Genomic DNA, 26,008 nt, shown 5'->3' with positions numbered 1-26,008 from the left:
GGGGATAATCATGTTAATAGATCGATTAGTTGAAGTATGATACAGATTTTTTGAGCATTTGCCTTTTCTTGAGAAAAAGATTGCGTTGTGGTCCGAGAGTCCTGTTAACAGGTTATGGGTGTTTGTGATTCTTTCCGGTTTATTAGTAAAGACTAAATCAATCCTGGATTGTGTACGCTGTGTAATTCTAGTGGGTTGCTCTATAATCTGAGTGAAATTAAAATAGTCAGTTATATGTTTAAGGTGTTTTCTATCTAATTTGTTATCCCAATTGACATTAAAGTCGCCGAAAAGGATGATTTCTTTTTTATAATTACATAAGGTGAGGAGTGCCTTGAGCTGGTCATAAAACTCTATGTTAGCCGTGGGTTTGCGATAGATGCAGATGACAGTAAGAGACATCTCTCTCGAAAGAGAAATATTTACACCAATACATTCAAGTGTGATGTTACTGGGCCATGTAATCTGATGACATTTCAGGTTGTTCTTTACATACAGGAGAACCCCCCCGCCCCTACCCTGTCCCCTATCTTTCCTATACGTATTGTAGTCCGGTAATGATACAGCAGCTTCAGGAGAAGAGCTGGTGAGCCACGTTTCTGATAGGCCCATAAAATCAACATTAGAATTACATAATAAATGTTCAATCTGTTCACGTTTTGGGACCAAGCTGCGAACATTTAAATGACCCCCAAACAATCCCCCCTTGATGGGACATTCATCAGCTCCGTGAGTTACTGGAGTTTTTAAGGCCCTAAGACAGAGACTGACTTCTATAAATCTAGTTTAAAAGCTCTGGGAATGAGTAGTTAAAGCAGAAGTAAGTGATATATTTGTGTTAATATAAGTCTTAAATAGTTATATCTTCCGACAGCAATCACTTACATAGAGTGTTTGGTCTGAAACACGGGTCTCTCAGTCCCTCTGCTCTGCTCTGAGTCGAGGAGAAAACATTTATCGTATCCTACAGTTTTTATCCAATGAGGAGAGAGAACGGCATGCAGGGCTGTGTGTGCAGCCAAGGGACGCCGTGAATGTGGCGACGTAGGGACGAGGACTGTTATGGTGCGTTCAAGGAAACTCGTATTTTTCCGACCGTGAAGTCGTACCAGTTCGATCTGGTACGAGTTCACGGGTCAGAAGTTACGAGTGGCCGTTATAGTGACTTTCACCGGTAAAACAGGTCGGAAAAACACGAGTGGGTTGCCTGAAACGCTACAAAGTCGTAAGTTGTGACTTGAAGCTGTAATTTACGATTTCAAAAGCCTGCCTGGAACGCAGCATTAGCCAAAACGACCAGACCACTTACTTCTGCTTTAAGCCACACAACAGACCCCCAAGAGACTGATCTGGACCACAAAGACCATAGTAATTCACTGGCCCATGTTTTCCAATGATGAAATAAAGCTACATTTTACAGTGAAAAAATTAAAAGTAGAGAACATCCTTGGACAGACCACTGAACAACCTCTGCTGAAAATACTGTTATTTTATGATAAACCAGGTATTGCTGAAATAATCACAATATTCAACTGACATACCGTATGATGACAATACGTCATATGTCAAGTGAGGATTTGCTCCTTGTATCATTGTAAATGTGATGTCTTTGGCTCTGGAAATTAGCTTTTTTTTTTGGTGTAGTATTATTATACAAAAGTCAACATTACAATGATATTGTATACTGTATAAGGCCCAGTAATTACAATAGTTTCATTAAATCCCATTCAGATTCAGAGGTGATTATAAGAACCTTGAAAACAAACAAAAGATCAGAAAATGAGTTGATGAGAAATGAGCTTGACTGTAAATAAAAGGTTCAACACAAATTATCAAACTGCTCCTCCTACTGGAACAAAGTAGGATCACCTTTGTCTTCTTCCTGCTTCAACACTCATCAAGCTGCACCCTGTTCATGTGTTTCCTTGTTCCCTCCCCTTCAGATCTACAGTTTGAAGATGGGTGGAACCAACATGTGGTGAAGAGGAGGAGCTGACAGGCCCCGTTCCCTGCAGAGACACATGTTGTTTAGATCAGAGCTCAAACTAGTTTCACTTCTGAGCAACAGAAACTCAGACAGTCGTCGTCTGTGAGAGGTGAAATGGCGCAGAAAGGAGTTCATCTGGACCAGGAGACCTTCTCTTGTTCCATCTGTCTGGATCTGCTGAAGGATCCAGTGGCTATTCCCTGTGGACACAGCTACTGCTTCAACTGTATTAAAACCCACTGGGATGAAGAGGATGGGAAGAAAATCTACAGCTGTCCTCAGTGTAGGAAGAACTTCACACCAAGACCTGACCTGGTGAAAAACACCATGTTAGCAGCTTTAGTGGAGGAGCTGAAGAAGACTGGACTCCAAGCTGCTCCTGCTGATCACTGCTATGCTGGACCTGAAGATGTGGCCTGTGATGTCTGCACTGGGAGAAAACTCAAAGCTGTCAAGTCCTGTCTGCAATGTCTGGTCTCTTATTGTGAGAAACACCTGCAGCCTCATTATGATTCTCCTTCATTTAAGAAACACAAGCTGGTGGAGCCCTCCAAGAAGCTCCAGGAGAACATCTGCTCTCGTCATGATGAGGTGATGAAGATGTTCTGTCGCACTGATCAGCAGTGTATCTGTTATCTCTGCTCTGTGGATGAACATGAAGGCCACAAAATAGTCTCAGCTGCAGCAGAAAGGACTGAGAGGCAGAGAGAGCTGGAGCTGAGTCGACAAAACATCCAGCAGAGAATCCAGGACACAGAGAAAGATGTGAAGGTGCTTCAACAGGAGGTGGAGGCCATCAATGGCTCTGCTGATAAAGCAGTGGAGGACAGTGAGAAGATCTTCACTCAGCTGATCCGTCTCATGGAGAAAAGAAGCTCTGAGCTGAAGCAGCAGATCAGATCCCAGCAGGAAACTCAAGTGAGTGGAGTCAAAGAGCTTCAGAAGAAGCTGGAGCAGGAGATCACTGAGCTGAAGAGGAAAGACGCTGAGCTGAAGCTGCTGTCACACACAGAGGATCACACCCAGTTTCTACACAACTACCCCTCACTGTCAGCACTCAGTCCATCTACACACTCATCCAGCATCAATATCCGTCCTCTCAGACACTTTGAGGATGTGACAGCAGCTGTGTCAGAGCTCAGAGATAAACTACAGGACCTTCTGAGAGACACATGGACAAACATCTCACTGACAGAGACTCAAGTGGATGTTTTACTGTCACCACCACCAGAGCCCAGGACCAGAGCTGACTTCTTAAGATATTCACAGGAAATCACACTGGATCCAAACACAGCACACAGACGTCTGTTATTATCTGAGGGAAACAGGAAAGTAACATTAATGAGTAAAGATCAGTCTTATTCTAGTCACCCAGACAGATTCACTACATATCGTCAGGTCCTGAGTAGAGAGAGTCTGACTGGACGTTGTTACTGGGAGGTGGAGTGGAGAGGAACAGGAGTTGATGTAGCAGTCACATACAAGAATATCAGCAGAGCAGGGAATGAAAGTTGGGTTGGACGTAATGACAAAGCTTGGATGTTACGTTGTTACAACAACAGTTTCACATTTTGGTTCAACTACACCGAGACTCCAGTCTCAGGTCCTCAGTCCTCCAGAGTAGGAGTGTACCTGGATCACAGAGCAGGTATTCTGTCTTTCTACAGCGTCTCTGAAACCATGACTCTCCTCCACAGAGTCCAGACCACATTCACTCAGCCTCTACATGCTGGAGTTCAGGTTTTCTCTGTCGGAGAAACAGCAGAGTTGTGTAAACTCAAATAGACAAAGATCATTGAAGGTGCAGTTGGTTAAAATCTGTATTTTAGTTCATCACTTTCTTTAGTCTCCATGTTTGTTGCTAAAAGCTCATTGCTGTTGTGTCTCTGCACTGCACAGAGGTCACCTGTCAATCAAACATTGTGGGCGGGACTTTGACCTCTTGTCATTTCTTGTTGTGTTGATGTTTGAGTTTGTTGAGGTGGAGCTGGAGCCATGGAGGAGATCACTGCTCATGATGATGTTTCTTTACCTAAACTCACATTTCTCCACATGAAAATCGAAACTTCTCTGAGCTCTAAATGTTTGTTGGATATTTGTGTTTAATTGATTATCATTGACTTGGTGTTTTTGTTCTCCTTTGTGTAAAGAAATAAGTCTAGATTACATTTACATGGATGTCAGATCTTGTTTTGATCAAATTCACTCAGGTCTTTCAGATTTAATCAAACTGTAAATATCATGATAAAAATTAATGAGGAGATGGTTGATTATTTTTTTAGATTCAGGTGAAACAGTGATTGTGTGGATGAAGTGAATCTGTTAATGAAATCACTGAGTCATTTAAGAGACTTTACTGATCAATGTGTGAACAAATGGAAGCTTCATATCATCAATAAAACTGAATGAATCAATCAAACACTTTATTGTCTTCCATCTTTCCCACGTGCCCTGAATGCAGCATCAGTGTAACAGGCTGTGGCTCCTGTGAACAAACTGTCTCCGTGTGATGTTAAATATATTTAAATGTGTCTCCACTGATGTTGTTTTAAGTTTCCAGAGGCTGAGTGAAGTTTTTCCTCGTCTTCCTGCAGTGACCATCACAGCAGGTGAACAACTGAAATCTGAAAACTGATGCTCAACACAAGAGGGCGCCATCCTCCTGCTGACCAGGGAGGTAGTGGAGGTTAAAGCTCCTCAACTCACTGTGTCTGAAGGTTTTAGTGAAGATGATGATTTTAGGCTGATGAGGTTTATACCAAAAGGGCCTGATGTCATTTATCCTGGTTATTGATGTGAAGCTGCTGTAAGTCATTAGAAATTCATCTTTAAAGTTTAATTACCTGTAGAAAATGTTGTTTTGATTTTAATTATCAGCAAATGTTCATAGGAAAATGATGAATTTATGTAGTTTGTGTTTGATTAATGTGACTATACCTAACTCTTACGAGAAAGAAACTGATCATGTATGTGTGACATTTTTTAATAGTGATCTGCTTTGATGTTCATTTGTTCCATTTATTTAAACTGGCTTCACTGTAGTGTGTTGAGTTGTTTTAAACACCTGTTTCATTCTTGATGCTTGTGTCTATGTATAAATGCACTGACACTAATCAATAAAACTTTTATATCTGCAGTTATGATCATGGTGTAACCTCGTCAGTGTGATGTCTGTTGGGTCATTTGGATCAACTGAAAAGACGTTATTAATCACATGTGGAATTCACAATTACAAGAACTGACCTCTTTGGTTTATTTCTGTAAAAGTATCAAATGTTAAAATACAACTTTTACTCAAAAAATGAGAAATAAAGATGCGTTGTCAAACTTGTAAACACAAAGTATAAAACTGCTCCTCCTCTTCGAACAAAGTCTAACCTGATCACCTCCCTCTTCTTCCTGCTCTCAAACACAATCAGTTGCACCCAGTTCATGTGTTTCCTTGTTCCCTCCCCTTCAGATCTACAGTTTGAAGATGGGTGGAACCAACATGTGGTGAAGAGGAGGAGCTGACAGGCCCCGTTCACTGCAGAGACACATGTTGTTTAGATCAGAGCTCAAACTAGTTTCACCTCTGAGCAGAGGTGGGTAGAGTAGCCAAAAATTGTACTCAAGTAAGAGTATAGTTACTTTAGAATAATGTTACTCAAGTAAAAGTAAAAAGTAGCCATTCAAACATTTACTTGAGTAAGAGTAGAAAGTACTTGGTGAAAAAGCTACTCAAGTACTGAGTAACTGCTGAGTAACCTCTGATTTGTTCGTTTAATGATCAGCGCGTAAATGTAGGCCTAATCAAATACACAGAAATATAATAGCAATGAAAAAATCCAGATATTGCCAAAGAACAACATTGAACAACTAAGACAATAGCCTAAATGACATTTTTTACAAAGTAACATAAATGAAGACAAAATTCAGCCACAATAATTTACATAGGCCTAGCTATCTATGAAAGATCTATGAACTGTCCATAAGCTCTTTGTGTGGGTGTGGTGTCTGATGTGTGTCTATCTGTGACTGTGACTGTGTGTGTGTGTGTGTGTGTGTGTGTGTGTGTGTGTGTGTGTGTGTGTGTGTGTGTGTGTGTGTGTGTGTGTGTGTGTGTGTGTGTGTGTGTGTGTGTGTGTGTGTGTGTGTGTGTGTCCTATGATGTCCTATGATTGGTTTCTAGTGAAACCAAAGTCACATGACCACACCCCCGAAACTGGAGGGGTGGTCATGTGACTAGGAGTCACATGTCTCCAGGTGTGTATGGGGTTTAAACTGCTTAGGGAGGAAGAAGAATAAGATGACCTGGATGACTGAGAACCTTCACGGACAATATCCACTATTATCCACGACATACCAGGGCTGACGTCATCCTAATCATTTACTAGCCACAGTTTCTCAAATTTGAGGCGGAGTGGTCGTCCTGTTTACCGCAGAGATTTTGTGTGCAGTCATGTGACTGCCTGGCTCTGTCTGATTGGTTAAACGGAAGCAAACGTCGAGAGTGGCTACATCTGATGGGTGAAACGCAGTCATGTAACAGAGGCTCAGCAGTATCTCCATTAAAACAAACAAACAGATCGCACATTGGATCAACAAGAAAAAGTAACGAGTAGCGACCGGAATGAAGCTCAATGTAACGGAGTAAAAGTACCGCTTCTTGTGAAGAAATATACTCAAGTAAAAGTAACAAGTATTCTGCATTGAAACTACTCTTAGAAGTACAATTTATCCAAAAAGTTACTCAAGTAAATGTAACGGAGTAAATGTAGCGCGTTACCACCCACCTCTGCCTCTGAGCAACAGAAACTCAGACAGTTGTCGTCTGTGAGAGGTGAAATGGCGCAGAAAGGAGTTCATCTGGACCAGGAGACCTTCTCTTGTTCCATCTGTCTGGATCTACTGAAGGATCCAGTGGCTATTCCCTGTGGACACAGCTACTGCTTCAGCTGTATTAAAACCCACTGGGATGGAGAGGATGGGAAGAAAATCTATAGCTGCCCTCAGTGTAGGAAGAACTTCACACCAAGACCTGACCTGGTGAAAAACACCATGTTAGCAGCTTGGGAGAAAACTCAAAGCTGTCAAGTCCTGTTTGACAGGTCCGGCCTCCTACTGTGAGAAACACCTGCAGCTTCATTATGATGTGGCTCCATTAAAGAAACACAAGCTGGTGGAGCCCTCCAAGAAGCTCCAGGAGAACATATGCTCTCGTCATGATGAGGTGATGAAGATGTTCTGCCGCACTGATCAGCAGTGTATCTGTTATCTCTGCCCTGTGGATAAACATAAAGGCCATGACACAGTCTCAGCTGCAACAGAAAGGACTGAGAGGCAGAGAGAGCTGGAGCTGAGTCGACAGAAAATACAGCAGAGAATCCAGGACACAGAGAAAGATGTGAAGGTGCTTCAACAGGAGGTGGAGGCCATCAATGGCTCTGCTGATAAAGCAGTGGAGGACAGTGAGAAGATCTTCACTCAGCTGATCCGTCTCATGGAGAAAAGAAGCTCTGAGCTGAAGCAGCAGATCAGATCCCAGCAGGAAACTCAAGTGAGTGGAGTCAAAGAGCTTCAGAAGAAGCTGGAGCAGGAGATCACTGAGCTGAGGAGGAAAGACGCTGAGCTGAAGCTGCTGTCACACACAGAGGATCACACCCAGTTTCTACACAACTACCCCTCACTGTCAGCACTCAGTCCATCTACACACTCATCCAGCATCGATATCCGTCCTCTCAGACACTTTGAGGATGTGACAGCAGCTGTGTCAGAGCTCAGAGACAAACTACAGGACCTTCTGAGAGACACATGGACAAACATCTCACTGACAGTGACTGAAGTGGATGTTTTACTGTCACCACCAGAGCCCAGGACCAGAGCTGACTTCTTAAGATATTCACAGGAAATCACACTGGATCCAAACACAGCACACACATGGCTGTTATTATCTGAGGGAAACAGAAAAGTAACAGTGATGAGTGAAGATCAGTCTTATTCTAGTCACCCAGACAGATTCAATATCCTCAGGTCCTGAGTAGAGAGAGTCTGACTGGACGTTGTTACTGGGAGGTGGAGTGGAGAGGAAGAGGAGTTGATGTAGCAGTCGCATACAAGAATATCAGCAGAGCAGGGGGAGAAAGTAGATTTGGAAACAATGACAAATCTTGGGTGTTAAATTGTTTCAACAACAGTTTCACATTTTGGTTCAACTACACCCAGACTCCAGTCTCAGGTCCTCAGTCCTCCAGAGTAGGAGTGTACCTGGATCACAGAGCAGGTATTCTGTCCTTCTACAGCGTCTCTGAAACCATGACTCTCCTCCACAGAGTCCAGACCACATTCACTCAGCCTCTACATGCTGGAGTTTATGTTTACTTTCATGGATCCACAGCAGAGTTGTGTAAACTCAAATAGACAAAGATCATTGAAGGTGCAGTTGGTTAAAATCTGTATTGTAGTTCATCACTTTCTTTAGTCTCCATGTTTGTTGCTAAAAGCTCATTGCTGTTGTGTCTCTGCACTGCACAGAGATCACCTGTCAATCAAACATTGTGGGCGGGACTTTGACCTCTTGTCATTTCTTGTTGTGTTGATGTTTGAGTTTGTTGAGGTGGAGCTGGAGCCCTGGAGGAGATCACTGCTCATGATGATGTTTCTTTACCTAAACTCACATTTCTCCACATGAAAATAGAAACTTCTCTGAGATCTAAATATTTGTGTTGTTGTCTATCTTACACTGCATGGGCTATTGGGATATTTTCTTGTAAATAATCTAGAATTACATTTACAGTGATTTGTTTGTCAGACCAAATGTCGAAATTTAAATCCATCCATAAATAAGGTCTGTGGGGTTTTATAATAATCACCAATTACTGTACGAGATGATTTGTTATTTTCTTTTCCAAATTTGAGATTCATGTTATACTTTAAAAGACAGTGGCTTTTGAACTAGACCATTTTCTATTGAACTACTGGTAAAGTTTATTAACTACCACTATATATCACTTTTTTTTCTTTATTGGAGCTTTCTGTGCTTTCCTGTGTTTTGTTTTGCTTTTCATCTCTCTCTCTCTCTCTCTCTCTCTCTCTCTCTCTCTCTCTCTCTCTCTCGACACACGCAGGCATCTTGGCATCTTGGCATCTTGGCAACTTCTGTTATTTTGAATGTGCTTTTTAAATAAAGTTTGACTACTGTGGAATTTTTTTGTATCTCAGTTTATTTTATTTTATTGGGCATCTTTATTATGTAGTGGAGTGTGTATCTTGTTTTTTTTTGTATAATTCGGTTCATGTTTTTAGTTTTTAATGAGTGTAACTTTACCTTCCGTAGGATCCAAGATGGCGGAGTGAGAAGCAGCTTTTTGTTCAAAAAATCCTGTCTGTCACACAGGTCCTTGCTTGAAAAAATAGGAGGTTTAGATTTTATTTTAACATGTGGTTTCAAGGTGAGCAGGATCCCAATAAAGCTGTCTGACTCTCACAAACAGATTATGCACTTTTGGAAAATTATATTTACCTAAAACTTTTTCTCCCCATAGTTCAACCTTATTGAACAATATTGCACTTAATCGAAAATCAATCTTTTAGAGCGATAAGTTTCAGAGCATGGACTTTATTAGGGATATTTTGTTCTCAGTGTTTTACAGTGATGTGTTTGTCAGATTGAATGTTGTTTTTTAAATCCATCCATAAAAAAGGTCTCTGGGGTTTTATGATAATCACCAATTAGGAGATGATTTATTATTTTCTTTTCCATATCTGAGATTCATGTTAAACAAACTGTGTGAATGTAACTACAGTCAATAAATGATTATAGTATAAGAATCAGTGAGTAATATTTTAGATGTGCTTACTTTTGAAGGTTTTCTTTAGGCATTATGATAGAGGACACAACAAGGATTACACGTATGAGAGATGACGGAAAAGATGAGAATTAAGATTATGCAGAGCAAGTATTAAGATCTATGATTTAGAGGTTTCCTGAATTTCCTATCCAGAGTGTGCAGGAATTTGAATTTGCTATGTATGAATGCTATACTTTGAAAGACAGTGGCTCTTGAACTGGACCATTTATTACTGAACTACTGGTCAATTTTTATTATAAACTATCACTGTTATCAATATTTTTTCTGTGTTGAAATTTTTGTGCTTTACATTTCTCTTTCTCTCTCTTTGACACACACACACACACACACACACACACACACACACACACACACACACACACACACAGGCTGATAGTGTGGAATTTCATTTTGGATTTCAGTTTATTGGGTATTTGTTTTCTTTTGTCTTTTAGTCTTTTTAGTCTCCTTTTAGTCTTTTGTCTGTTTGTATAATTCGCTTCATGATTTTTTCTTCTTTTTTTTTCTGAATGTAACTTTTTACCTTCCGTACGTCTGTGGTGCGTGTGACATGATGTTGGCAGGGATTGGCTGTTTTTCTTACCGCAATGTCACCTGGGAAGTGTAGTTTCCATTCTCAGCCGAAACGTATCACCACTGGATGCTCAGCGTTGACTGAGATATTCCTCCGTCTGTCGCAGAGCGGGAAAAAAATGTCGTGAAATAATTATAAACATGAACTCAACTGCCAGTTACGTAGCTAACGGCTCGCTAGCTTGAACGGCTGGTGCTAGCTAAACGTAAGGTAACGTTAGATATAAAGTTACATGTCTTTTAACTGAGATATACAGTAGTAACTCACCCTCCAGGAACTGTATTTGGGACTAGAAAGAAAACTCTTCTCAGTGTAAATCCTGTTGACATCCCAACCCTTGTTATGAAATTCGTTGATTTTTTTTTCGTATTTAACCGAGGCAAAAAGTTGTTCAGCCAGCTAGAGAACTAACGGTTAGAACGGCCGTTAGGTTTAAAATAGTTCAGCAGCCTCAGCGCGAGGAGGGAATCTGACTCAAATGGCGGGAAGTGAACGGTCTGTAGAGCCTGTAGGAAGACGTAGAAAGATGGCAGCATCACTACACATCTGTAGGTGTTCAGACAGGTTCAGATGGGACATTTATCAGCTCTGTGAGTTACTGGGGTTTTTAAGGCCCTAAGACAGAGACTGACTTCTATAAATCTAGTTTAAAAGCTCCGGGAATGAGTATAGTCACACAGAGAGACTGATCTGGACCACAAAGACCATAGGAATTCACTGGCCCATGTTTTCTAATGATGAAATAAAGCTACAATTTACAGTGAAAAAATTAGAAGTAGAAAACATCCTTGGACAGACCACTGAACAACCTCTGCTGAAAATACTGTTATTTTATGATAAACCAGGTATTTCTGAAAAAAATCACAATATTCAACTGACATATGACAATACGTCGTATGTCAAGTGAGGATTTGCTCCTTGTATAATTGTAAATGTGATGTCTTTGGCTCTGGAAATTGGAATTAGCATTTTTTTTTTTGGTGTAGTATTATTATACAAAAGTCAACATTATAATGATATTGTAGGCCTATACTGTATAAGGCCCAGTAATTACAATAGTTTAATTAAATCCCGTTCAGATTCAGAGGTGATTATAAGAACCTTGAAAACAAACAAAAGATCAGAAAATGAGTTGATGACAAATGAGAAATGAGCAAGACTGTAGGCTAAATAAAAGGTAAAACATACATTATCAAACTGCTCCTCCTACTGGAACAAAGTAGGATCACCTTTGTCTTCTTCCTGCTTCAACACTTATCAAGCTCCACCCTGTTCATGTGTTTCCTTGTTCCCTCCCCTTCAGATCTACAGTTTGAAGATGGGTGGAACCAACATGTGGTGAAGAGGAGGAGCTGACAGGCCCCGTTCACTGCAGAGACACATGTTGTTTAGATCAGAGCTCAAACTAGTTTCACTTCTGAGCAACAGAAACTCAGACAGTCGTCGTCTGTGAGAGGTGAAATGGCGCAGAAAGGAGTTCATCTGGACCAGGAGACCTTCTCTTGTTCCATCTGTCTGGATCTACTGAAGGATCCAGTGACTATTCCCTGTGGACACAGCTACTGCTTCAACTGTATTAAAACCCACTGGGATGAAGAGGATGGGAAGAAAATCTACAGCTGCCCTCAGTGTAGGAAGAACTTCACACCAAGACCTGACCTGGTGAAAAACATCATGTTTACAGCTTTAGTGGAGGAGCTAAAGAAGACTGGACTCCAAGCTGCTCCTGCTGATCACTGCTATGCTGGACCTGAAGATGTGGCCTGTGATTTCTGCACTGGGATAAAACTCAAAGCTGTCAAGTCCTGTCTGCAATGTCTGGTCTCTTATTGTGAGAAACACCTGCAGCCTCATTATGATGTGGCTCAGTTGAAGAAGCACAAGCTGGTGGAGCCCTCCAAGAAGCTCCTGGAGAACATCTGCTCTCGTCATGATGAGGTGATGAAGATGTTCTGCCGCACTGATCAGCAGTGTATCTGTTATTTCTGCTCTGTGGATGAACATAAAGGCCACGACACAGTCTCAGCTGCAGCAGAAAGGACGGAGAGGCAGAGAGAGCTGGAGCTGAGTCGACAAAACATCCAGCAGAGAATCCAGGACACAGAGAAAGATGTGAAGGTGCTTCAACAGGAGGTGGAGGCCATCAATGTCTCTGCTGATAAAGCAGTGGAGGACAGTGAGAAGATCTTCACTCAGCTGATCCGTCTCATGGAGAAAAGAAGCTCTGAGCTGAAGCAGCAGATCAGATCCCAGCAGGAAACTCAAGTGAGTGGAGTCAAAGAGCTTCAGAAGAAGCTGGAGCAGGAGATCACTGAGCTGAAGAGGAAAGACGCTGAGCTGAAGCTGCTGTCACACACAGAGGATCACACCCAGTTTCTACACAACTACCCCTCACTGTCAGCACTCAGTCCATCTACACACTCATCCAGCATCAATATCCGTCCTCTCAGACACTTTGAGGATGTGACAGCAGCTGTGTCAGAGCTCAGAGATCAACTACAGGACCTTCTGAGAGACACATGGACAAGCATCTCACTGACAGAGACTCAAGTGGATGTTTTACTGTCACCACCAGAGCCCAGGACCAGAGCTGACTTTTTAAGATATTCACAGGAAATCACACTGGATCCAAACACAGCACACACACGTCTGTTATTATCTGAGGGAAACAGGAAAGTAAAATTCATGGGTAAAGATCAGTCTTATTCTAGTCACCCAGACATATTCACTGAATATTATCAGGCCCTGAGTAGAGAGAGTCTGACTGGACATTGTTACTGGGAGGTGGAGTGGAGAGGAGGAGGAGTTAATGTAGCAGTCGCATACAAGAATATCAGCAGAGTAGGGTGTAAAAGTTTGTTTGGACGTAATGACAAATCTTGGATGTTAAATTGTCACAACAACAGTTTCACATTTTGGTTCAATGACATCGAGACTCCAGTCTCAGGTCCTCAGTCCTCCAGAGTAGGAGTGTACCTGGATCACGGAGCAGGTATTCTGTCCTTCTACAGCGTCTCTGAAACCATGACTCTCCTCCACAGAGTCCAGACCACATTCACTCAGCCTCTACATGCTGGAGTTTTGGTTGGTTGGTCTAATGGAACCACAGCAGAGTTGTGTAAACTCAAATAGTCAAAGATCATTGAAGGTGCAGTTGGTTAAAATCTGTATTTTAGTTCATCACTTTCTTTAGTCTCCATGTTTGTTGCTAAAAGCTCATTGCTGTTGTGTCTCTGCACTGCACAGAGATCACCTGTCAATCAAACATTGTGGGCGGGACTTTGACCTCTTGTCATTTCTTGTTGTGTTGATGTTTGAGTTTGTTGAGGTGGAGCTGGAGCCGTGGAGGAGATCACTGCTCATGATGATGTTTCTTTACCTAAACTCACATTTCTCCACATGAAAATAGAAACTTCTCTGAACTCTAAATGTTGGATATTTGTGTTGATGTGTTTTTGTGTTGTTGTTTATCTTACACTGCATGGGCTAATGGGATATTTTCTTGTAGGTGTGTAACATAAATAATCTATAATTACATTTACATTGATGTGTTTGTCAGACCAAATGTTGAAATTTAAATTCATCCATAAATAAGGTCTCTGGGGTTTTATGATTTGATTTGTTATTTTCTTTTCCATATGTGAGATTCATGTTAAACAAAATGTGTGAATGATGTGAATGTAACTGAAGTGGATACGAGGATACAGAAGAGATGATGTAAAACATGATGACAATTAAGATTATGCAGAGCAAGCCTTATGCTAAAATCTAAGTATTGTCACACATACACAGGCTTTTTTTAATCTGCATTTTGGCAACTTCTGTTATTTTAAATGTGCTTTTTAAATAAAGTTTGACTTTGCCTGTTACTGTGGAATTTTATTTTGTATTTTAGGTTGTTTTATTTATTGGGCATCTTCATGGTGGTTTCAAGGTGAGCAGGATCCCAATAAGGTTTCTAACGTTCACAATAGATTTGCACTTTTAGAAAATTATATACCGTACCCACAACTTTTTCTCCCCATAATTCAACCTTATTGAACAAAATTTAAACTTATTGGTTTGAGAGCATGGGCGTTTGGGATATTTTGTTATAAGTGTTTTACAGTCAGATCGAATGTTGTTTTTTAAATCCATCCATAAATAAATTCTCTGGGGTTTTATGATAATCACCAATTAGGAGATGATTCATTATTTTCTTTTCCATATCTGATATTCATGTTAAACAAACTGTGTGAATGTAACTGAAGTCAATAAATGATTATAGTATAAGAATCAGTGAGTAATATTTTAGATGTGCTTACTTTTGAAGGTTTTCTTTAGGCATTATGATACAGGAGACAACAAGGATTACACGTATGAGAGATGACTGAAAACATGAGAATTAAGATTACGCAGAGCAAGTATTATGCTAAAATCTAAGATTTAGAGGTTTCCTTAATTTCCTATCCAGAGTGTGCAGGAATTTGAATTTGCTACATGTATGAATGCTATACTTTGAAAGACAGTGGCTCTTGTACTGCACCATTTATTACTGAACTACTGGTAAATTTTCTTATAAACTATCACTGTGTTGAAGCTTTTGTGCTTTACATTTCTCTTTCTCTGTCTTTCTCTCTCACACACACACACACACACACAGGTTGATACTGTGGAATTTCATTTTGGATTTCAGTTTATTTTGATAATTATGCATCATTATTATGTAGTGGAGGGTGACGTGTATTTTGTTTGTAATTTGCTTCATGATTTTTTTTTTTCCTGAATGTAACTTTTTACCAAGGGGGCAGTTGTCGGTCTGAGAAGTGAAGCTCACTTCCGCATTCAAAAAACTGCAATCCCCCCGGCTGTCGCTGGGGGCTGGCTCCAGAAGGGAGCAACTCCAATTGAGCCCCATGTTAAAATAGCCGATTTTACAGTTTAAAAAAACATATTTACAGCCTGGTACATTTTATTTTTTTGGTCTCAACCGATAGTTTCTACCCCCGCACACACTCTGAGGGGGGTGAATTTTTTTAAAACTCTACCGTTTTACTATTATTAGGTTTAAAGTTCTGGCCAATCAGGGCGCAGAACCGTTGAGTGACAGGTCCGGCGACCGCTGCTACGAGGCCAGTGGGCGGGCTCTCGGCCGGCCAACGGCCGCACCGCTCCAAATATGGCAAGTAGAATCCAACATGGCGCGGTTCAAACCCCCGTAGTAGCGGCACAAAACAGACTCCTCCAAACCAATGGGTGACGTCACGGACGCTACGTCCATTCTTTTTACAGTCTATGCTTTTTACCTACCGTACGTCTGTGGTGCATGTGACATGATGTTGGCAGGGATTGGCTGTTTTTCTTACCGCAATGTCACCTGGGAAGTGTAGTTTCCATTCTCAGCCTGAACGTATCACCACTGGATGCTCTGTTTTTTTTTCTTTTTTCTATTAATTATCAAAACAGTATTATTTAATCGTATCGACCTTTTCTGCCAACATTGTATAAAGTTTTTTTTTTGTTTTTTTTTACCTGGGCGCCGTCCTCTTGCTCGGAGAGTAAAACACTGCCCAGCTCGACTCCCTCAGCCTTCTCATCTGGACCCCGTTATCCCGCACAGAGCTCCTGCTGGGCTGCTTCGTTTGTCTCACGAACGTAAATAAACACCAGAACAGCCGGTAAGTACTTACACGCTCTCTACGGTGTCTTTTAATAATTGTTGACTGAGATATTCCTCCGTCTGTCGCAGAGGGAGGAAAAAATCGTTGTGAAATAATTGTAAACATGAACTCAACTGCCAGTTACGTAGCTAATGGCTCGCTAGCTTGAACGGCTGGTGCTAGCTAAACGTAAGGTAACGTTAGATATAAAGTTACGTGTTTTTTAACTGAGATATAGTCACTCACCCTCCAGGAACTGTATTTGGGACTTGAAAAAAAAACCTCTTCCCAGTGTAAATCCTGTTGACATCCCAACCCTTGTTGTGAAATTCGTTGATGTTTTTTCATATTTAACCGAGGCAAAAAGTTGTTCAGCCAGCTAGAGAACTAACGGTTAGAACGGCCGTTAGGTTTGAATTGTTCAGCAGCATCAGCGCGAGGAGGGAATCTGACTCAAATGGCGGGAAGGGAACCGTCTGTAGAGCCTGTAGGAAGACGTAGAAAGATGGCAGCATCACTACACATCTGTAGGTGTTCAGACAGGTTCTGATGGGACACTTATCAGCTCTGTGAGTTTTTGAGGACCTAAGACAGACACTGACTTCTAGATATTTAGTACAATCTAGTTTAAAAGCTCTGGGAATGAGTAGTTAAGCCACACAGAGAGACTGATCTGGACCACAAAGACCATAGGAATTCACTGGCCCATGTTTTCTAATGATGAAATAAAGCTACAATTTACAGTGAAAAAATTAGAAGTAGAAAACATCCTTGGACAGACCACTGAACAACCCCTGCTGAAAATACTGTTATTTTATTCAACTGACATATGACAATACATCATATGTCAAGTGAGGATTTGCTTCTTGTATAATTGTAAATGTGATTGGCTCTGAAAATTGGAATTAGCATTTTTTGGTGTAGTATTATTATACAAAAGTCAACATTATAATGGTATTGTGTGCTGTATAAGGCCCAGTACTTACAATAGTTTAATTCAATCCTGTTAAGCAGAAGCTCTGATTCAGAGCTGATTATAAAACCTTTAAAACAAACCAAAAGATCAGAAAATGAGTTGATGACAAATGAGAAATGAGCAGGACTGTAAATAAAAGGTTAAACACACATTGTCAAACTGCTCCTCCTACTGGAACAAGTCTAACCTGATCACCTCCCTCTTCTTCCTGCTCTCAAACACAGTGAGCTGCACCCTGTTCATGAGTTTCCTTGTTCCCTCCCCTTCAGATCTACAGTTTGAAGATGGGTGAAACCAACATGTGGTGAAGAGAAGGAGCTGACAGGCCCCGTTCATTGCAGAGACACATGTTGTTTAGATCAGGGCTCAAACTAGTTTCACTTCTGACCAACAGAAACTCAGACAGTCGTCGTCTGTGAGAGGTGAGATGGCGCAGAAAGGAGTTCATCTGGACCAGGAGACCTTCTCTTGTTCCATCTGTCTGGATCTACTGAAGGATCCAGTGACTATTCCCTGTGGACACAGCTACTGCTTCAACTGTATTAAAACCCACTGGGATGGAGAGGATGGGAAGAAATACAGCTGTCCTCAGTGTAGGCAGACCTTCACACCGAGGCCTGTCCTGGTGAAAAACACCATGTTAGCAGCTTTAGTGGAGGAACTGAAGAAGACTGGACTCCAAGCTGCTCCTGCTGATCACTGCTATGCTGGACCGGAAGATGTGGCCTGTGATGTCTGCACTGGGAGGAAACTCAAAGCTGTCAAGTCCTGTCTGCAATGTCTGGCCTCCTACTGTGAGAATCACTTGCAGCCTCACTATGAAGCAGCTCCATTAAAGAAACACAAGCTGGTGGAGCCCTCCAAGAAGCTCCAGGAGAACATCTGCTCTCGTCATGATGAGGTGATGAAGATTTTCTGCCGCACTGATCAGCAGTGTATCTGTCACCTCTGCCTGGATGAACATAAAGGCCACGACACAGTCTCAGCTGCAGCAGAAAGGACTGAGAGGCAGAGAGAGCTGGAGCTGAGTCGACAAAAAATCCAGCAGAGAATCCAGGACACAGAGAAAGATGTGAAGGTGCTTCAACAGGAGGTGGAGGCCATCAATGGCTCTGCTGATAAAGCAGTGGAGGACAGTGAGAAGATCTTCACTCAGCTGATCTGTCTCATGGAGAAAAGAAGCTCTGAGCTGAAGCAGCAGATCAGATCCCAGCAGGAAACTCAAGTGAGTGGAGTCAAAGAGCTTCAGAAGAAGCTGGAGCAGGAGATCACTGATATGAAGAGGAAAGACGCTGAGCTGAAGCTGCTGTCGCACACAGAGGATCACACCCAGTTTCTACACAACTACCCCTCACTGTCAGCACTCAGTCCATCTACACACTCATCCAGCATCAATATCCGTCCTCTCAGACACTTTGAGGATGTGACAGCAGCTGTGTCAGAGCTCAGAGATAAACTACAGGACCTTCTGAGAGACACATGGACAAACATCTCACTGACAGAGACTCAAGTGGATGTTTTACTGTCATCACCAGAGCCCAGGACCAGAGCTGACTTCTTAAGATATTCACAGGAAATCACACTGGATCCAAACACAACATACACATGGCTGTTATTATCTGAGGGAAACAGAAAAGTAACATTTATGAATAAAGATCAGTCTTATTGTAGTCACCCAGACCGATTCACTACATATCATCAGGTCCTGAGTAGAGAGAGTCTGACTGGACGTTGTTACTGGGAGGTGGAGTGGAGAGGAGGAGGAGTTGATGTAGCAGTCGCATACAAGAATATCAGCAGAGCAGGGTATGAAAGTTGGGTTGGAGGTAGTGACAAATCTTGGATGTTACGTTGTAACAACAACAGTTTCACATTTTGGTTCAACAAGATCAAGACTCCAGTCTCAGGTCCTCAGTCCTCCAGAGTAGGAGTGTTCCTGGATCACAGTGCAGGTATTCTGTCTTTCTACAGCGTCTCTGAAACCATGACTCTCCTCCACAGAGTCCAGACCACATTCACTCAGCCTCTACATGCTGGATTTTGGGTTGGCTCTGGAGTCACAGCAGAGTTTTGTAAACTCAGATAGACAAAGATCATTGAAGGTGCAGTTGGTTAAAATCTGTATTTTACTTCACTTTCTTTAGTCTCCATGTTTGTTGCTAAAAGCTCATTGCTGTTGTGTCTCTGCACTGCACGGAGATCACCTGTCAATCAAACATTGTGGACAGGACTTTGACCTCTTGTCATTTCTTGTTGTGTTGATGTTTGAGTTTGTTGAGGTGGAGCTGGAGCCGTGGAGGAGATCACTGCTCATGATGATGTTTCTTTACCTAAACTCACATTTCAAAATAGAAACTTCTCTGAACTCTAAATGTTTGTTGGATATTTGTGTTGATGTGTTTGTGTGTTGTTCGGGCCTTAACAGAGAAATCACCAGATCTTCCTTTATCACTGATAAATCTAAAATCACATTTACATTGACATGTTTTTATGTTGTTTATCTTACACTGCATGGGCTGTTGGGATATTTTGTTTTTAGTGTGTAAGAAAAAAAAAATCTAGAATTACTTTTACAATGATGTGTTTGTCAGATCAAATATTGTTGTTTAAATCCATCCTGGGATTTATAATAATCACCAATTACTGTACGAGATGATTTATTATTTTCTTTTCCATATCTAAGATTCATGTTAAACAAACTGTGTGAATGATGTGAATGTAACTAAGTGAATAAATGATTCTCCATATATAAAGTATTATCAGTGAGTAATATTTTTCTTGTGCATACTTTTGAAGGTATTCTTTAGGCAAGAGGATACAAGATCTTTTACATTTAGTGAAAGAACAAGGATTACACATATGAGAGATGATGGGAAACATGAGAATTAAGATTATGCAGAGCAAGTCTTGTGCTAAAATCTAAGACTTTAAGGTTTCCTCAATTTCCTATCCAGAGTGTGCAGGAATTTGAATTTTCTACAAGTAGTAGTATGACTGCTTTCCTTTGAAAGACAGTTGATCTTTAACTGCACCATTTACTATTTAATTACTGGTAAAGTTTATTATTAACTATCACCATTTTTTTCTTTCTGTATTGGAGCTTTCTGTGCTTTTTTGTGTTTTGCCCTCCATTCTACTCTCTCTGAGACACAGACACAAACTGGCTGATACTGTGGCATTTTATTTTGCATTTCAGTTTATTTTAATTATTATGCGTCTTTATTATGTAGTGGAGGGTGTATCTTGTTTGAATTTGCTTCATGTTGGCAGGGTTTGGGTGTTTTTCTTACCGCAATGTCACAAATTTAGTTTTCTGTACTCAGCCGAAACATATCACCACTGGATGCTCTTTTTTTCTATGAATTATCAGAACAGTGTCATTTAATTGTATCGATCTTTGGTGCCAACATTGTATACAAATGTCACACCTCTGCCTCAGGTATGGGTAGTGGATGGCCTCTGACCCGGATTAACATGAGAAGGATGGCAAGACACGCTTCAGGTTTACAACATTTATTCATCCAAGTGGTTCAGTGAACAATAGACCAACATATTCTGTAAAAAGAGAGAAAACTATAAGTAATCACAATTAAACACATTGAATATATTAATTGAAATTAGGAATTAGAATTAAGAAACTCAAATCAATTAACTATGGCAAAATTAAGCAAATTAAAGTTACAGTCATGACTTAATAATCAAACAAACAAACTTTACCTCCTCAGAGACAGTTGTGGGCCTACTCCTGAGCACCTCAACAGACTGGCAGCATAGAGAGGACTGAGCCTCAGCTCACCCCTTAACCACTTGGCCCCTCCCACTAAATGGGCCAGTTCACTGACAGGGGGGGGGATTTACAAACAATCCCTGTCTTTAAATAATTTTTATGCAAACACAATAACAGCAGCATGGCTTTAAATACAGAATATAAAGTTCTCTTAATGTCTTGTGTAGTGTTTTCTTAACATCTTTTGCACTTCCTTAGCAAAAGTAAAAGTAGAGATGGTGGCACCCAGTCAATCAGCCACAACCAGTCTCAGGTGTGTCCCCTGTATGGTGACTGGGAAGCAGGTGGAGTGAATTAAGGACACCTTTGATGTTGCTCATGTTCTCCTCACAAGTGTGCACCATTTTCAGGAGTCATAGGTCAGCAAAGTCCTTACAGTGACAGTGACGGCTCACACTGTCATAACAAAGTACAATTTTTACCTGGGCGTCCTCTTGATCTGAGAGTAACACTGCCCGGGTTGAGTCCCTCAGCCTTCACATCCGGACCCGTTCTCCTCCACAAAGCTCCTCTTGGGCTGCTTTGTTTGTCTGAGGAACAAATAAACGCCGGAACAGTCTGTAAGTACTTTTACCTGCTCTCTACAGTGTCATTTAATACTCATTGACTGAGGTATCCCTCTGTCTGTTGCTAGTTATGTAGCTCATGGCTCTCGCTAGCTTGAACGGCTAACGCTAGCTAAAAGTACAGTAAGGTATACTGTATATAAAGTTACATGTCTTTTAACTGAGATATAGTCACTCACCTTCCAGGAACTGTATTTGAGACTTGTAAAAAATCCTCTTCCCAGTGTAAATCCTGTTGACATCCCAACCCTTGTTGTGAAATTCGTTGATATTTTCGTATTTAGCCGAGGCAAACATTTGTTCAGCCTGCTTGAGAACTAAAACGGTTAGAACGGCCGTATGTTTAAATAGTTCAGCCTCAGCGCGAGGAGGGAATCTGACTCAAATGGCGGGAAGTGCGCGACATGACATGAACTTAACAGTCTGTAGAGCCTGTAGGAAGGCGTAGATGGCAGCATCACTACACATCTGTAGTTGTTCAGACAGCTTCAGATGGGACATTTATCAGCTCTGTGAGTTACTGGAGTTTTTTAAGGCCCTAAGACAGAGACTGACTTCTAGATATTTAGTACGATCTAGTTTAACAGCTCTGGGGAATCAGAGTAGAAAAGCCACACCACAGAGACTGATCTGGACCACAGAGACCAATTCACTGGCCCATGTCTTCTAACGATCAAATACAACCACATTTTACAGTGCAAAATTTAGGATAGTAGCAGTTAACAAGCAGTCTTATAGACCATCCATGGACACACTACTGAACTGGCTACGACCCCTGCTGAAAATACTGTTATTTTATACTTAAAGGGGACCTATTATGCTCCTTTTTGCACAAACTAAAATAGTTCCTGGGTGTCTTAAAGACATGTCTGTGACGTGCTTCGGTCAAAATACCCCAAAGATCAAACATCACAGCACTCTCAAAAACAGGGCTCTGCAAAACGGTTTGTTTCAGTGGCCCCTCCCTTTAAATGCAAATGAACCACTCCCTCAGCATTGCGTTACCATGACGATGTCTACTACTAGTACCTATACTGATTTGGCCAAAATGTAGTATGCAAACAAAAGCTAAATCTGCAGTAGGCAAATTGCCAGATCTCCAGTCTGCATCTGACCAGTCTACATTGTGTAATGAAATGTGCCCATGACCGTCTCACCCTAACCAAAGATGGATTAGAGTAGTCTTTGCCATGTAGGCTACTGTAACCATGTAACATGTAATATAAAAATGCAAAAATATATGCAGACTGGTCAGTTCATTGTAAAACAGTTATTTATTGATGTAAATGGGGTGATTTGTGCACATAGACTACAGAGCTCCGCAGCACTGCTCCTCTCTATCCTCCTCCTTCTCACAGCTTCACTTTTCATTCAAACTAATTCAACTGCCACAGTTGTAAGATTTCATCAATGAGACCAACATTTATCTCCTAAAAAGAATAACCACACGGTGGTAAACGTCTAAAAAACCTGCGGGTATTGGCGATGGTTTTCTCTACCGCAATGAGCACGGACGTCTGCCTGGCCAAGGAGGCCTGCAGACGGGCTCTGCCTGTGTGAGGAGCCGCTGCAGCTCCAGAGCTCCGGTGCTCCGTCGGTCCAGCGTTACGTCGGTCCGACGAACAACGTCGCCCCGGCGGTACGTCGCTTCTCACACAGGTACAGCTTCACTTACATGAAACGTCGGCGTAAACTTCTAAATAAAACTTAGTAAAGTGACGCTACAGCGCTAAAACATGCAGGGAAAAAGCAAGAAGTAGTCCGCTCCGCTCCGACCCCAGCCACAACAGAGCAGCATGGGGGGAGGCGGGGCCCGTCTATGGGCTGGAGCAGAGACCTCGGCATGACCATGTAGGGGAGTTTTTCATGTCAAAAAAAGTCAGTGCAACTGAGTGTAACAGGTGTGCAGAGAAATCCAAGAGAAATCCCAATCATCTAGCAGGGTTTACCTCCAAATGCATTAACCTCAGGATATGACACTTCCACGGCCTCTAGAACCATTATCCAACATTTTAAACATATAAAAGTCTGAAAAGCTGGAAAAGCATAATAGGTCCCCTTTAAGCAATATATCACGACAGGCCGTGGTATATGCTCATTATACCACGGCTAAGGGGCGTTGTTCGGCCCGACGCGAAGCCCCACTGTGAAAAAAATAGTCCCACCTCTCCGGACGTTAGCTCCAAGTTAGCTCTGCATCTCGTCTTTTCCTCCGCTTTTTTTTCAGGTGAAAGTCACTGCTCAGTCCCCTCTACCATTGTTAAAGGGGACCTATTATGCTCCTTTTTGCACAAACTAAAATTGTTCCTGGGTGTCTTAAAGACATGTCTGTGACGTGCTTCGGTCAAAATACCCCAAAGATCTCAGAAGAAGCATTCTCAAAAACAGGGCTCTGCAAAACGGTCTGTTTCAGTGGCCCCTCCCTTTAAATGCAAATGAACCACTCCCTCAGCATTGCGTTACCATGACGATGTCTACTACTAGTACCTATACTGATTTGGCCAAAATGTAGTATGCAAACAAAAGCTAAATCTGCAGTTGCCAAATTGCCAGATCTCCAGTCTGCATCTGACCAGTCTACATTGAGTAATGAAATGTGCCCATGGCCTAGTCTCACCCTAACCAAAGATGGTATGGAGTAGTCTTTGCCATGTAGGCTACTGTAACCATGTAACATGTAATATAAAAATGCAAAAATAAATATATGAAATAAATTAAAAATATATGCAGACTGGTCAGTTCATTGTAAAACAGTTATTTATTGATGTAAATGTGGTGATTTGTGCACATAGACTACAGAGCACCGCAGCACTGTTCCTCTCTATCCTCCTCCTTCTCACAGCTTCACTTTTCATTCAAACTAATTCAACTGCCACAAGATTTCATCAATGAGACCAACATTCTGCTAAATAGACTAACCCACGGCGGTAAACGTCTAAAAAACCTGCGGGTATGTTTATTAGCGATGGTTTTCTCTACCGCGATGAGCACGGACGTCTGCCCGGCCAAGGAGGCCTGCAGACGGGCTCTGCCTGTGTGAGGAGCCGCTGCAGCTCCAGAGCTCCGGTGCTCCGGCGGTCCAGCGTTACGTCGGTCCGGCGAACAACGTCGCCCCGGCGGTACGTCGCTCCTCACACAGGTACAGCTTCACTTACATGAAACGTCGGCGTAAACTTCTAAATAAAACTTAGTAGTGACGCTACAGCGCTAAAACATGCAGGGAAGAAGCAGGAAGTGCTCTGCTCCGCTCTCCGCTGTGACCCCAGCCACAACAGAGCAGCATGGGAGGAGGCGGGGCCGGCTGGAGCAGAGACCTCGGCATGACCATGTAGGGGAGTCCGGCACGCCATGACGTAGACGCGAGCTCATGTAAAAAAAAACTCAGCGCAACCGAGTGTAACAGGTGTGCAGAGAAATCCAAGAGAAATCCCAATTATCTAGCAGGGTTTACCTCCAAATGCATTAACCTCAGGATATGACACTTCCACGGCCTCTAGAACCATTATCCAACATTTTAAACATATATAAAAGTCTGAAAAGCTGGAAAAGCATAATAGGTCCTCTTTCTTTCTTTTTTGTGTCATTGTCGTGTGAGCTACTACACTAATATGAATTTCCCTCCTCGGGATGAATAAAGTATTCTCTACTCTACTCTACTCTACTTAACCATCCCCAGAGGTGAAAGTTAACATTAAACGTGTGAATTCAACTACTTCAGTCCATTTTTTAATATCGTAAAAACATCAGCTGTCTTTTGCTACGGACTGCACAGTCCGTTGTCATGGATACTAGGGATGCACATTTTGAATTTTTTTTCTGACCAATAACCGACGCTCGTTAACCGATTATTAACCGTTAACCGATAAGATTAAGATGCTTGCGGCGCACGGCAAAAAAAAAAAAAAAAAAAAAATTATCGCTCCAATTTTTTTTTTTTTTTTTTTTTTGGGCCGTTAAAGCAGAAGTAAGTGATATATTTGTGTTAATATAAGTCTTAAATAGTTATATCTTCCGACAGCAATCACTTACATAGAGTGTTTGGACCGAAACACGGGTCTGTCAGTCACTCTGCTCTGCTCTGAGCCGAGGAGAAAACATTTATCGTATCCTACAGTTTTTATCCAATGAGGAGTTAGAACGGCATGCAGGGCTGTGTGTGCAGCCAAGGGATGCGCCTGAATGTGGTGACGTAGGGACGAGGGCTGTTATGGTGCGTTCAAGGAAACTCGTAACTCGTGTTTTTCCGACCTGTGAAGTCGTACCAGTTCGATCTGGTACGGGTTCACGGGTCGGAAGTTACGAGTGGCCGTTATAGTGACTTTCACAGGTAAAACAGGTCGGAAAAACACGAGTGGGTTGCCTGAAACGCTAAAAAGTCATAAGTTGTGACTCGAAGCTGTAATTTACGGTTTCAAAAGCCTGCCTGGAACGCAGCATTAGCCAAAACGACCGGATCGCTTACTTCTGCTTTAAATACACACGTGCGCTCCGACAGAGCAGCGCCACATCCACTGTGCTCTGTCTCAGCTGATCGCGCTCATATGGAGGTTAGATCGTCCAATGTAGAACTGTTTTTATACAAAGTGCAGCCAAACACCAGACTGAAGGAGCAGCAGAGCTCCTCTGACA

General features: G+C 41.8%; 4 protein-coding genes across 7 annotated transcripts in view; all 4 read left to right on the top strand.

Moving 5' to 3' along the window:
* LOC146960667 (tripartite motif-containing protein 16-like) overlaps nt 1-4,723 on the top strand; it is a 52,535-nt gene extending 47,812 nt beyond the window's left edge. Inside the window, exon 2 of the mRNA XM_085772171.1 lies at nt 4,550-4,723. The gene's annotated coding sequence lies outside the window, so the exon portion shown is untranslated. The remainder of the gene's footprint in view (nt 1-4,549) is intronic.
* Nucleotides 1,954-26,008, top strand: part of LOC146960663 (tripartite motif-containing protein 16-like) — a 35,845-nt gene continuing 11,790 nt past the window's right edge. Inside the window, exons 1-2 of one of the 4 annotated variants that reach the window (XM_085772175.1) lie at nt 1,954-3,497; nt 8,199-8,690. In XM_085772175.1, coding sequence (XP_085628301.1) covers nt 2,102-3,497; nt 8,199-8,386 — 1,584 coding nt within the window. In that variant the 5' untranslated portion in view covers nt 1,954-2,101 and the 3' untranslated portion in view covers nt 8,387-8,690. Of the gene's footprint in view, nt 3,498-8,198; nt 8,691-12,349; nt 13,982-26,008 lie in introns of those variants that run through there. The other 3 variants (XM_085772173.1, XM_085772174.1, XM_085772172.1) reach the window with 3 other exon arrangements.
* Nucleotides 4,622-8,135, top strand: LOC146960666 (tripartite motif-containing protein 16-like). Its single transcript, XM_085772179.1, has 2 exons — nt 4,622-4,664; nt 7,078-8,135. The coding sequence occupies exons 1-2, from the start codon at nt 4,622-4,624 to the stop codon at nt 8,004-8,006; spliced, it is 972 nt and encodes a 323-aa protein (XP_085628305.1). The 3' UTR covers nt 8,007-8,135.
* On the top strand, nt 17,454-19,112 carry LOC146960665 (tripartite motif-containing protein 16-like). Its single transcript, XM_085772176.1, has one exon. It carries the CDS (start codon nt 17,454-17,456, stop codon nt 19,110-19,112), a length of 1,659 nt encoding a protein of 552 aa, XP_085628302.1.

Source organism: Trachurus japonicus, unplaced genomic scaffold (genome assembly GCF_045865225.1).
Source record: "Trachurus japonicus isolate A0001 unplaced genomic scaffold, Traja_1.0 AP030142.1".
NCBI classification, from domain to species: domain Eukaryota; kingdom Metazoa; phylum Chordata; class Actinopteri; order Carangiformes; family Carangidae; genus Trachurus; species Trachurus japonicus.
Note: the sequence above shows the minus strand (reverse complement) of the source record. Positions and strands in the feature narration are given on the sequence as shown.

Bases quoted from the DNA above. Each gene is read 5' to 3' on its own strand.
- LOC146960665 (XM_085772176.1), top strand. From the start codon at position 17,454: ATGGCGCAGAAAGGAGTTCATCTGGACCAGGAGACCTTCTCTTGTTCC.
- LOC146960666 (XM_085772179.1), top strand. From the start codon at position 4,622: ATGCTCAACACAAGAGGGCGCCATCCTCCTGCTGACCAGGGAG. The intron at 4,665-7,077 runs GTAGTGGAGGTT...CCTGTTTGACAG, and splicing joins TCCTCCTGCTGACCAGGGAG to GTCCGGCCTCCTACTGTGAG.